This window comes from Calypte anna, chromosome 1 (genome assembly GCF_003957555.1).
Source record: "Calypte anna isolate BGI_N300 chromosome 1, bCalAnn1_v1.p, whole genome shotgun sequence".
Lineage (NCBI taxonomy): Eukaryota > Metazoa > Chordata > Aves > Apodiformes > Trochilidae > Calypte > Calypte anna.
In genome coordinates, this window is record NC_044244.1 from 180,741,091 (window position 1) to 180,754,978 (window position 13,888).

Below are 13,888 nucleotides of genomic sequence, written 5' to 3' on the forward strand. Positions count from 1 at the left end.
ATCTTAGGTTTTCCAAGATTGAATCTTCACCCTTGCTTCCACCATAATTACTTTAGGTCATATTTCTTTTACCTTACCTTCCTAATGCTTGTTGTTTAAGGGTAATGTATAAATAAAATTTTAAAATGTGTCCCAAAACTGAACACCTGTTAATCACAAAACACCTATTTTCACTACATACATCTCACTGTTTGCTTTATTTGGTCACAGAAGGTCACACCAACAATGATTTTTCAATTCCAAACATCACCAAGGCAGGTTATTAGCACCTTACTGAAGCATACCACTTGAAAATAGAGACACTGAAGTCAACAGCTTTCAATTTAGAAACCATGTGTTTGCTCAGGTTAAGAGAAAACTAGCCAATAGTCCTAGCTGGCCTCAATCACCAGGGCAGAAGGATGCTATCATTCAAACAGTCAGACTCTAAACAATTAAGGGGTTTCAGACTGAGAGAAATGCTGCAGATTACGTGTGTAGGTATAAGAATTCTGCAACTGAATCATTAACTTAATCCTTTTCTGAATCAGTAGATTAAGAACTCAATTTTACAGCATCAGTAGTGATCCAGTAGGTCTGCTTACAGAACAGTCTTTTGGTGTTTCCTTGAAAAAGCAACAATTACTAGTGTGTTACACATGACATTCAACATAAAATTAGAATAAGTAATGTAACATTCATTTGAAGAATCCAGGACAAATTCATTACATGTTGCATCTTCTCAATAAATTTTCCCACAGTTTGCAACAAGATAAATATATTTAAAGATTACAAGCTCTCTTCAGACAGATTTATTACTACCTCTCCATCTCATAACTGTGAAAATGTAAACCATGTCTCTTACAGGATACTTTGCTTCAGACTGTCGTGTTACTAAGAGTTCACCTACATTAATAAAAACATAAAATTGTGGTGACTGATTACTGATATAAGCCTTCATGTAGGAGGACCAGTACTGCTGAGTGCTACCTAGTATTAGTATCATTCTAGGCAGATGAACTAATTCTATATCAGCAACCTGCAGATATTAGGACTCATGCACATTTCATTTCCCAGTCATGGACAGGACCTTAGCAACAGAATGCCACATACTGCAGAAAAGATGCCACCTTGATCTCAGTGGTACATTGTCCCATAACAACATTTTAATAGAGTCTGATGCCCACATACACCACTGTTGTATCTCTCCTACTGTGTCAAGCAAAAATCCCTGTGGTTGATAAAGTGTTAATGGTCTTTGGCTGCTCTAAATAGGCAGCTGAAGACTTGTACTAACATGGGAACCACAAAGGTTTCCTCACAAAGCAAACACCATGCTCAGGATGTGTTGCCATATGGCATATGTAGACACAATGGAAGTTCTAACAGTTCTCATCAAAAGCTTGAAGAAATGAAGATGGAAGCCCTAAACCAAGCAGAAGATGGTTGTAAATCCAACAATTAATCACAATATGATTCTGTATGCCTCCTTGAAGTTGATATTATCCAGCTTGAAATTTAGGTACTGTGTCTGTATAGTGTTTTCGTGAATCAAGTTGCCATGCATGTAGTATTCTCATCATCTTGCTTTGCTTCTAACTGACATGACTCCTAAGAGAGTATCTTCAGGATATGCCCTGAACACAAAGACCATTGAAAGGGTCAAGAAAAGCAAAAAGCAGCGTAAAGGCCTCTTCAGCCTTCAATGCAACCATCCCTAACTTCTGTAAGCTACCAAATTACTAAGGAAGAGCAGGCAGACACAGTCTAGGACTCTTCTGAGAAGACCAGGATAGTAACACAGCTTCTGGACCTGCCACCATCCCTGCCACCACAGCAGGAATCAACAGTAACACAAAATCAAATTGTACAAACTTATCTGTACATAAATGTCATCCACTAGGACTGTTCCACAAGTGAAATCAAGGGCATCAAATTAAACAGGCCAGGAATCAAACACCTCCCTTACATTCATGTGTGCACACAGATCTTCCAGCCTCAGCATGGAAGCCTCAGTTATATTTATTATGATCAAATAAATAATTTCAGCATGTCAATCTTACTTTTTAAAATATATGTACGTATGTGTGATAGAGAGATCTAAAGTTTATAACAAAGAACACTCAAAGGCATAAGGATGAAAGATAACATTAGTGAAAAAGCAGATTAACCTTAAAATTTTTTTTGTACTCATAATTTTAAAACATACCGATCCTACAACTCTCCTGTTACACCATAAATTGAAAAAATAATGGTAGTTAAAAAAAACCAAAAAACTTTACTACAAATTTTCTGAAATTTTTCCACAGCTGTGTTTTGCATGATAGATTGTACTTTGTTATTTATACTTTGTTATATATAGCTATAAATTACATAAATTTAGACATTTATACAGTTGATGGTTTTGGGAAAATACTTGTACTACATCCTTCATGTTAGCAACAGATAAATTAGTAGCTTATTTTTCTTTAAGAGGCAAGTTCAGATCAAGATCTTCAACTGACCCAGGAAAGGTACTAACAGCAAAACCAGCTTAAATCAATACAACTTTGGAACAGTTCTGTCTGCAATAACATCCTCCAAGACAAAGCATGAAAGACAAGATACACCCACACTATCCTACTACCACCTACCAAACCACAAATCACATCAAGCAGGCTATTCCCCCTTTTAGCCTCTTTCTTACAAGGATGAATTCACCTGCAAGCTGTCCACACAAAATGACAGATATGGATGTAAGTTGCACAGCAAGCTGCTCAACTGAATCTTTCAAGTAATTTAATACTTTAAAACAACAGTTAGCTAGAAACAAAAAGGCTATTTACTAGATAAAATGACAATGAATCCAACAGTACTGTAAACAAATTGAGAATCTGAATGTTCAAACTCATTCGTAAACAAAGGGGGTAAATTTTTTGTAGAAGGGAGAAAGAACTGAAGCAGCAGTTACTCTGCTCCAGCAGTTACTCCTGAGAAGGGTAACCCCTAACAGAAGAAAACCTATAGAAGAACAGGCACAGTAAGAAAAAAAGAGGAATGGCAGAAAATTGAAACTTGAGTTATCAGCATCAGTAAATACTGAAAAATACAGAGTGCCATAGGAAATCAGCCATTTTTCAAACATCATTGCAGAAAGAACTGTTAATGACCAAATGGATTAAACCATTCTCTCAGTTTAGGTTCAATTCCTTATGTGTCACTTAGGTATAAAAAAGCATCAAAAGAAAACTTTAAATTCCAGTGTTCACATTGTAGGATATTGTCCTTTCCTCCTAAATACTAAACAAACTGAACAAATAAGACATTGTCATACAATCAACTCCTACCTAATAGCGAATATACTTTATTGTTCTAGACAGTGAATATATGAGAATGATGTAACATTAGAACCCAGAGATATCTGAGCAAACTAAATGTAAGCAAATTACCACCTACCAGTTCTTGGTCTTCACGAAGAACTCGCAACCTTTATGGCTGTTCTAATTAAACTCCATGACAACATTAAAGAGACAAATCTACACCTAGCAGTGTAACTGCAAAAGCAGCATCAGCAAGGTCTCAATAAGATCAGAAACCCACAACAAGCATCAGCTGATCCAGCAGTTACATTCAGTAATGTTGCTTAATGTTGACTTATCTGCAAATCCAAGAAGGCCCAGGCTGTTATTTTTCATTCACTAGCTTTATTTTCCTCCCTCACACAGCAGAAAGGTTTTGTTCTGAGAGCTCTCAGGACTGCAATCAACTTCAAGACCATGTAGAATAAAAGAGATGCCAAACAAGTTTGCAAGAAGCATTACAAATTTGACATTACATACTAAGATTCGGCATCTATTCTTGTTAATCAGTTCCATTGACAGACATCTACTAAATTGTTAGGATGGAAGAACATAACAGGGCAATATGCTGGAGATCCTATCCAGGGTATATTAAGAAAACCATTAAGAGATCGATGTGCTTTCCATTTGGCAGAAAACAGTAAAGTTTAACAAGAAATGGAAAAACCTTGTGTGGATGTAACTGTTCAACAACATATGAGGAGGCATTTATCAACTGTACGGTGCACATCTGAGAAAACTGTTTTTACATATAAAAATTGAATTAATTTTTTCAAAAATGTTCCTTGATCACCTAGAGATGAATCACTACAACACATTTTATGAATTAATCATAAGTCATATTAAAAATATTACATTTTCAACAAACAACACAATTTCTGGATATAATTTCGACAGCTAGTTTTGTTCATAAACATTCTGATGGCTTAAGCTCTAACCTTTCATTTCAGACAGCTGCTACTTCCAATACCTCACCTTTGTTAGTACACTATTCAACATAATAAATTTGTTACTGTATTAGTATAAAAGAGATAAAACACTGATCTTCAATGCAAAAGCACCAAGGTTCATCTTCACAGAGATGTTGGAGTGGTAAAAACAAGATGATCAGTGATACTGATCTGTGTTTTCTCATAGTATGAAGGAGAATGAGTTATTATTATCCCATTCTGTAAGTTTAAGATAATGATTAGTGTTATAATTATGAAACAGTACTTAGATGAAACAAATTGTTATGTGCTAGAAGCATCTATGATAATTGTAACTCAACATGTATACAGAAGCAACTTAGTTTAATATGCAAATATTTATCACAAACAGGTACACACAAATATTTAGGAAAGAAAAGATTTAACACAACAGCTAACCTGAAATTTAGCTACACAACTGGAACTGCAAAAGTTGTACACTTTTCCATCAGGCATTGTGGCTGGATATTGAGGTAAAGAGTTTCGTTTACAAAACTGGCAAATAATTCCCATACCTAAAAGAAAAATGTAGTTTACAGACAAAATAAACATGAAAAAACAAACACAAAACAAAGAAAAAAACACAAACCAAAACCCTGGAGTACAGGGTCAGCTCTTCTTAACGCTTTGATGTAAAAAGCTAGAATTTGTCTGTTTTCCAGCTTCCACAAGTCAAAGAAAACAAGTCTTAATTCCCTGAATTGAGATCTATGCATGCTTTGTATACTGAAGAATACACAATTTATCTACCAGTTCCTTTCACCCAGACCAACAATTTTACCAGGAGAATATCCATACATATTACAAACTACCTCTTCCCTCCTCCAGTTGTTGCTTGAGGTGAAAAAACGGGATGGTGTTAGATCACAAAAAAGAAAGTATTAATTCATATGCCTGAAAAGTGCACTATCATTCTGTGACACACAAAAGCATGTTATTTCTCAACAATTTCTCCCAGGAAGCCTTAAGACAGTTGAAAACTGTTTTCATCATCAAGCAAGAAGGCCAGTGGGGAAAATGATTTCTCATGGGTCCATTTACTAGTGCTGAATATTAAGATAGTGACTTTTTAAAAGTAAGTTTTAAAACCTACAAACCTATTGCATAGCTTAATTTTAAAACAAAATAACACAACTCAAGTGTTCAGTCCTCAAAAAAAACAAATGTCTACTCTTATAAGTGATGAAAATCCATCATCCTTTTCACTTACTTTGTGATTTTGCATATTTTGATGTGTGTGTGTTCATGCATGCAGTTGAGCAGTACGACTCCATAAATCCATGAGATCCTATGCACTGAGTCATGTCAAAAAACTTGCACTGAGCTCTGCAGCCAGTACAAGATGTTAATTTGCCATGTTTCTAAAACAGAAAACAAAGCAAAATAACACATTAGTGAAAACTATGCTTAGTTTTTGGTTTCAAATTATAGTAGAAAAAACACAGAGGAAAACAAATACTACTGCAATTTGCTCCCCCCATCACAACCTTCCTGTACTAATTCTCATGAACATCCTCTCAAGAACATTCAGAGCTCTATAGCTGGGTCTCTTACTCCTGGGGGGAAGCTGGCCAAAACTAAACTTCTGTGGAAAGAAAAAACAAACACACCCTCCTAAAAAAACAGTCAAACAAACAAAAAACAACCCAAAAACCCCTCAAGCAAAACAAAAACCAAAAACCAAAAAAACCAAGTCAGAGTTTGAAACAACTCTGCTCCTCTCTTGTTATTGATGGGACAGTGTTTGAGAGAAAAGATACAGCAGTCTGGCATAGCAATGATGAAAGATAAAAATTGGTGCTAAAATCTGAAAAAAACCTGTGCTCTCTAAACAGTAAATCAAGCATGAGTTAGGCAAAGCAGACTCTTGGTAACAGCACTAGTGGGAAAATCTTTTAACTTCTCAACTCCCCTAGTTCTAGTCCTACAAGCAGCAGTAATATCTTGCAGGAGAAACACCCTGCAAAGTTTCCATAATTCTCAATATATCCGAAGGGAACTGGAACTGTGACTCCACAAGCCTGACAACAGACTCAACTCTGACATCTGTCAGCACAGCACTCAAGTCAATCAACATTCTTCCACAGAAGGGAACAAATATTCTACAAGAAGCACTTAAAGGTTGCACCAAACAGAAATATCAGTGACACAACCAACACACAGTGACCTGCTACATCTAGTACATACTTTAGTGTTAGGCAAGTATTTCAAGCATCATAAAGCAAATTTCAGAAAAAATCTAGACACCTTCCCTGCCCATAGAAAAAGCACCATGGTTTTGACAGTGATTACAGAGAATTCCTCATCTGAACAACGAGGTGTCTCCTATCAGAATCTTATTCTTGAGTAATAGGAAATACCCCATTGACACTTAGGAGGCACTCAATAGTTGAGCAATGATTTTAGCACTACTTCTCCCTCTTTTCCTCTTCTCAAGGTCTGAAAGTGGAAGTAAAGGCAAAGCATGTTTCACTTTATTTAGAATAACAAAAGCTGTAGTCAATATCTTTGCGCTTTTTATCTTTAGCTACCTACATGTGAGAACAAGATAAATCCAGCCTTGCAGACAGCCAGAGAAAAAAACTTGTAAGATGTGTATGTATATGTTTTGTAAGACTTAAGATTTGTTAGATATTCCCTATATTAAAAACATGTACATGAAAACATAAATACATATGCCTCTGCCATAAATCAGCTGTAGCATCTTGCAGAGATAAGCAAAATTTCAGAGTATCACACAAATCTGCAATTGCCACGTGCTACTTTGATGAAACCTTTGCTGTGGATTTCCTCCAAAAAGGAGTGTGTCAAGGCATCAAGCTCCTACCTACAGGGTATTTTATACAACTCTAGGATCCCTGCTTCCCATATTCATTTTTGTCTGTTTCCCTTTAAAAACTTTACCTGGCACCTAATAATCCTCCTAATCAGCCACAGTATTGACAAAATTCACGATAGGCACCAAGACCAAAATGCAGCAATTACATTGTTCTGAGTTGGAGCTATTCTGCCAATATGCATTCACCTCTTCTGACAGGCTAACAGAAAAAAAGAGCAGGACATCAAGAATACTTCAGGTTATACTACCAGTGAGAATACAGGGCATCACAATTTAAAAAAGAAGGAAAAAGGAAGGGACTTCTTGTAACAAGCTTAATGGACGACAGCCAAGGAAAAATCTGCATGTACAAACAGTGTTAGTATGTCTAGAATAAACGCAGATGTACATCTAAAGCACCAATACAAATACATGGGCAAACAGCTTAACAAAGAGTGGTCAGGAACACGATGAGAAACAATGCACAGGTAAGTTAAGCTTTCACAAGTTCTAGATTTGAAAGAAAAAAAAAAAAATCTATCTGAGGCCACGATGCCTAAAACAGACAGCAAGATAAAAATGCAGGTTATAGTAAGTTAATTTACAGTAAACCCATCAGAGCATAATCAGAATTGTTTGTGTCAACAGACTATGTCTTTGAAAAGAATCCCTTTAAAACATAAATAGCTCTTGGAACCAGCAACTCAAATATCATGTTATTAACTGATGTCAAGGAAGGATCATGCTCACAAGGTATAGTGCAGCAGCACATCCATCACTTCTGAATTTCAAACCACATTCTAATAGCAGGGCTGTTTACTGATTTTACCCTAAATTTCTCCTAAATTACCCTAAAAGCAACAAGAAACCTGATGAATATCAAGTAAAAATTTATCAACCTTAGATCTAAATTATCAAGACTACAAAGAACATAAATCTGTTCTCATCTTCTTAGTATTTTAACCATCCTCAAAGAAAAGTCTATGTTCAGAAAAGAAAAATGTAAAGCTTTGTCAGTGCTGTTCATATTTCATGGTCAGGAGAAAGACAATGAACTTCACTACTAAAAAGAAAAATACAACAAAAAACACCAAAATTGACATTACTAAGACAAGAGGGGGAAAACCAAACCAAACCAAAACCACAACATGAAAACTTCTTGACTCTATTTTAAACATCACTGCTTTGTTCTTTGTTTCAGAAGAACAGAATAACTGAACCATGAAGATTGGAGGGGATTTTAAAAGATCAAGTGCAGCCTCCTGTTCAAAGCAGGTGCAGAGCTCAGGATCTTGTCCAGTCAAACCAGAGCATCTCCAAAGATCTCTCTGGAGGATTTCTCTGCCCTCAGACAAAAAAAAAAAAAAAAAAAAAAAATTTTTTTTTCTTTGGAAAGAAGGGGAAACTTGATTTATTTCAAAGTTGTGTCTGTTGCCTTTCGTCCTTCCACTGCGCATTTTTTAGAATTCCAACCTTGTCTCCTGTCCACCTATGTCATGTAAACATCTTGGTAGCTACACTGAACCTGTCATGACAAGACACGTCCATGTCTTTCATCCTGTTGAATCTAAACCTGGATGCAGTGCTCCAGACACAGTCTCAAAAGTCCAGAAGGATCTGGAGAGGGCTGGGAGGGTGAGGGGGTAAGCAGGGCTCAGAAATCATTTCCCTTGACCTGCTAGCTACACTCTTGCTAATGTAGCAATAAGCTGCCCAGAGAGGCCTTGGGGTCCCCATATCCTTGGGGATATTCAAAACTCAAATGGACGTGGTCCTGGATGGTCTGCTCCTGGTGACCCTGCTTGAGCAGGAAGGTGGACAAGACGATCTCCAGGGGTACCTTCCAACCTCAAGAAGTCTGTGATAAAATCCAGGATGCAGATGGCCATCTTTGCAGCACAGGCACACTGCTAACTCCTGTTCAACTTGTGCCACTGGAACACCCAATTCTTTTTCTCCAAAGCTGCTTTCTTGGCAGTTATCTTCAATACAGGATGAAGTACTGGCTTCATTTTGTGGTCCCCCTGATACTTTAATAGTAGGCAAAAGTGATTATAGGCAAAAACCTCCACGTACAAGCTAGTTTGAGATTTATGATTGCCTTCAAAGATAAAATTAATCAGAACAAATCTGCAAAAGAAAATACCAAGCATTTTCCTTCCGTGCACCATTTCTGGAAAATTCAAATCTACAGCATCCTGCAAAAATCTATACAGGTTTATGGACTGCAATTTTAGGGAGACTTTTAAGTAAAAACACCACTACAAAACTAGCAAAGAAAACTGTAACAATTCAATTACTACGTAAAAAAAAATATTAATCCAGAGACAAAATTTCTACAGAATAATGGCCTGGTGCCCTCCTAGGGGAAGCTTGATGTAAAGTAGTCTGACTACACCTTTCCCTCACTACTCCACCTAGATTCTGCATTGAGACGACCTACTTTTAGCTAGATCCCATTGCATGTCTAACCTTTTCCAAAGCATCACGTCTAAAGTAAGAGCAGAACCCTGAATATACATTTGTTATTGTATTTGATTTCAAACTCAACTCAATCTTTCATGACTTCTTTGTGTAACCCATGTATACCTAAATATCAAAATCAGGTCTACTACATGAAATTATCTGTTGATAGGTAACTAAGAAAAAACAGATTATGAAGCCCTTGATGCAGTTTGAAAAATCTTTCAAGTTACAAGTTCTGTATAGACTTCAAGTCCTAAATCCTTCCAGTGTTGCACTTAAACTGCAACTATAAAAAGTGGCTATCAAGATGCAAAATGAGACAGATGAAAGAGATATATTCCAGAAACACAAGTACTGCTGCAACAGAAATCCTGGAAGTAAGGAGAAAATTCACTTGGAGGGTTTCTGAGCAATTTTTATTCTTGCCATTACCAGCAATCATCATATTAGAAGGTATCTTCATCTTCCTTTACATCTTACCGTAAGGATCATGAAAGCTCCAGTCTAGACCTCTTCTTGCATAGATTCTACCAAGAGGAAAGAAAAAGCCTCAAAATAAATGTCATATAAATACTATAATTTCATGGTATTTTAGAAGTAAGCCTTACTTCTGTTTGCAACTACAACTAATGAAAGTTTCTGTTCTTGAACTTCCTAGCTAGAAGGGTGTTTTAGTAAAGCTATTGGTGCCTTGCATCTCGGCACGTGTGCTGAAGTTTTATTCCTGACTGAAAAAAGCAGTATGACCTGCTCCATGTGCTGTCAGAAGGCTAGAGAGCAGGATGAAGAACACACCTGCAAAGAGCATCTTTACCACAACTTCTCCCTTGCAAGAGCCAACTGATTGAGAACACCAACATGACAGCTGATAGTCACCATGCTCTGTAGCAGCCCAAGATTTGTTGCCAGTTGAAGGAAATGCTTTGCAGTTAAAACTCTTGGCCCCCTGTAAACAAATCTGTTATATATCTCTCAATTCTGGCAAAATTCTCTCTGGTAGCTTTAGACAGTAACAGTTTGAGATCAGAAGTAAGATAAATACCTGGAAAGCATCTAGAAAAGAATATTCTGGGACAGAAACAGTCAACCAGTGTTCAAATAGGAAGATAAAGGAGAAAGAAGATTGAAAATTTCATAATAGAAGAGCAGAGACATTCACTAAATGGAATTCTTTGATAAGAGAGATCATTAGTAAAACAATCTAGAAAATAGCAGCTAAACTACTTTAGATTTTTAGAAGGATGGTTTGGGTGGATCCAGAAGCAATACACTGGTCTAAGAAATAAACCTGATGTCAGCAAAATCTGAAACAGCAAAGAAAGAAGAATCATTTTATTTATTCAGATTTTAAAAATACTGCACTCAAATAATCTCTTCCCCTGAAGAAGGTGAATTCCACCTTCCTCCAGCAAGATTATTAACACCTCAAAAACACTGGCCTAAGTCTTAAGACCAAAAGGTGAAGTAATCTCTCTTGTGCTTTTTGTGGCCCTTAAGCACCACATGATTCGTGTTTACATTCCAGGAGCTGAACTTTGCAGACAGCCAAATCAACAGCTTCTCCTCTAACTTTTCTTTGGCATCTCCCAACTCCCAGTGAAAGCTCTTTTTGCCAGTTTTGCTCCCACTCTCAAGACACCTGCCTTCATGTCTTCAAGAAAAGCAGAGCTGAAAAATCCCTTCTCCCCCTGCCTCAAAAAAAAAAAAAAAGGTCACTTTTATATTAACTTAATGTTTAAGCTGTTTCTGTTTTCTTTTCTCCCTAGTCCCCAGTCCTACCCAACTATTCCAGGTATAGTCCCAACTCCAATACCCAGTCATACCAGCTTCTTGCTTCCTCCTCCTGTGCTCCCAACACACACAGACCGCACCTCACTGTTCTGACTGCCAGAAGTACTTTTCCTTGGAACTACAAAGTTGTTTTAACATTCCTGATGTACATATCACACTTTATCTTCCAAAATATCAATAAAATATTCTGAATACTTATTATGAATGATTCTCAGGTACCTAAGGAAGGTGATTATACTGTTTTATTAAAGAGCAGGAAATTCTACAGCTGAAGACAAACATCTAAAGCAGAAAAGGCAATATAAATGGTTCCAGAAACAGGAATAAAGATAGATGTAAAGCTAGAGAAACATGATAATTTCTAGAAGTACTTGATTTGCAACAGGGATGCAGTACTGTCAGAGACTCCAAGACTAAACCACAGGTTTGAACAACCTGAAACCAAAGAACTTCTCTTTAAAAGCAACGAGAATTTTTTTTAAATAGTGAAGTCAGTGGTTTTACTATTTCAATTTATAGGGGCTAGTCACCTCTCACAATTACTGGTTTTGTCAACAGTATTTGCACTTGAAACAGACACTTGGAAACAAGAGTTTACAAACCATCAACAAAGACAGCAGATTTTGTTATTAACTGTACTACCAAAAAGACAGAGCTGCCTTAATAGCAAAGAAGCACAGAAAAAGAACAGACACTGCAGAGGACAAGACAAAGTTGAAAACCCTAGATGTCTCCACTGAAACATCTAAACCAGACATTCCAGAAAAGCATTCACTGAGCTTTAAACTAGTAGACAGCACATTTTGTGAGATCAAACACAAACTCCACATAAGTAAAAAATGCTCCTAAACCCCTATACAAAGATAAAACAGATGAAACGAGTTTTAAGAGAGTTTCACAAAAGCAGTTTGCCAAGGAGCAGAATTCAAACCAAGGCAACATGGTTGCTGAGGCTGGGCTTTTTTCTAATGTTTTTAAGTGAACAGCTTAAAGTAATGGCACAGTCTGGTTAGTCTTGAAGCAGGTTCAGTCTTCAGCTAATCAAGGAAGTCAATCAAATGCACTTCCATTCTGTACTGAAGGAAAACTTTCACTAGATGGAAAGACCCTGTGGGCATCCTCTCCAGCTAGGAGAATACTCATTTAGCTTGCCATTCACCTGGCAATCAGTTCATTCCAGAGCTACCAAGAAGCTCATCAAGAATTAACTACAGCTCATTCCTCCCTCTCTTGACAGCACATGAAACACCCAAAACAAATGAATCCCAGGTAATATTCTAACACGAATTTTAGTCAAGTAAGCAAAGCAAGAAGAAGTAAAATAACATTTTGAAGTAGTGAAGTATTAAATCCTTTCATGGCAGAATCAAGAGCACTGTGGATTTATCAGGCCAGTAAGCAAAGCAGTTAAAGCCTGTATTTTTGGAATTAGACACGGATACAGCTTCCTCTTAGTTAAACAGCTGAAAATTAAAAGGTACGGTTGGCTGGAAAAGCCAAATCACGTAATTCACTTGTTCCTTCGAACAAGGTTGTCAAGCCTGTACCCAAATCCAGCAAAGCAGGACACAAACAACATTGGAACTACCTTGAAAAGCAAGTCGACTATTTTCTAAAGGCAGAAAATAGGCAATAATATAAGAAACAACCTATGTATCCACTGTTTGTTAATATGTCTTTATGGCAGACATATCCGGGGGCCGTTTTAATTTGTTGCATATATACTATTTTAAAATTAACTACTAAAGTAATTATTATATTGTTCTCATTTTAACTACATGAAATTACTACCTGAAATAAAATATTTCAGCATTTGCAAAGTTACACAGACAATTCAGCCACATCCTGGTCACTCTTGAGTGTTTTCTGGTTTTTTACTTTTCTTCAGTATAATTTCCATGTCTCTCTACATGTGAGGAGCTAGAACCTCTGTGCAACAGGTAGAGAATTTACAATCTAGTAGTAGTAGTCATCTTCAGGTTTAAAAAAAAGTAAATTCCAATAAGGGCTTTGTTCTGACTTTTTAGTGGAATTTATTGTCACAGTCATTTCATTCTCAGAGGAAGGATTTTATAATTGTTTTCTGTTTTTTAAAAAAGCTTGACTTCTCTTAGCTGTCTTAATGAACAGCTGTTGTGCTCAGGAAATTAACATGCTCTTGAATATAACAGTGAGCATGAGCATCAGTTAGGCTATATTATTTAAATAATTCTTATGCAATTTATTAATCTATTTTTCATAGCTTTTTCAGTATGAAAAACACTAAGCTCTGTAATTCAGTTTTAGGAAAGAAACAATGGCCACTGCCTCTCAGAAAAGCAGAACAAAGGGTGTAATGCTCAAGATTAAAGTAGGTTCCAAAACTGTTACATGGAAAACTAACTTCATCCATAACCTTGCAAGGTGACAGGCACTTCAGAAAAAACCTACTCCCCATCCTAGGAATAACACTGTTTCTTACTCCCACCAACAGTTCAAAGCAGAAGAGAGCAACCCTTTGTAGCCAATAGGTTATTTGAACTCCCAAT

The 13,888-nt window shown here is 36.7% G+C and overlaps 1 protein-coding gene across 1 annotated transcript in view; it reads right to left on the reverse strand.

Annotated features, from left to right (window-relative positions):
- Positions 1-13,888, reverse strand: part of ZMYM2 (zinc finger MYM-type containing 2) — an 83,640-nt gene that overhangs the window by 33,667 nt on the left and 36,085 nt on the right. Inside the window, 2 exon segments of the mRNA XM_030461179.1 lie at positions 4,685-4,800; positions 5,496-5,646. Of these exon segments, the coding sequence (XP_030317039.1) occupies positions 4,685-4,800; positions 5,496-5,646 (267 nt within the window).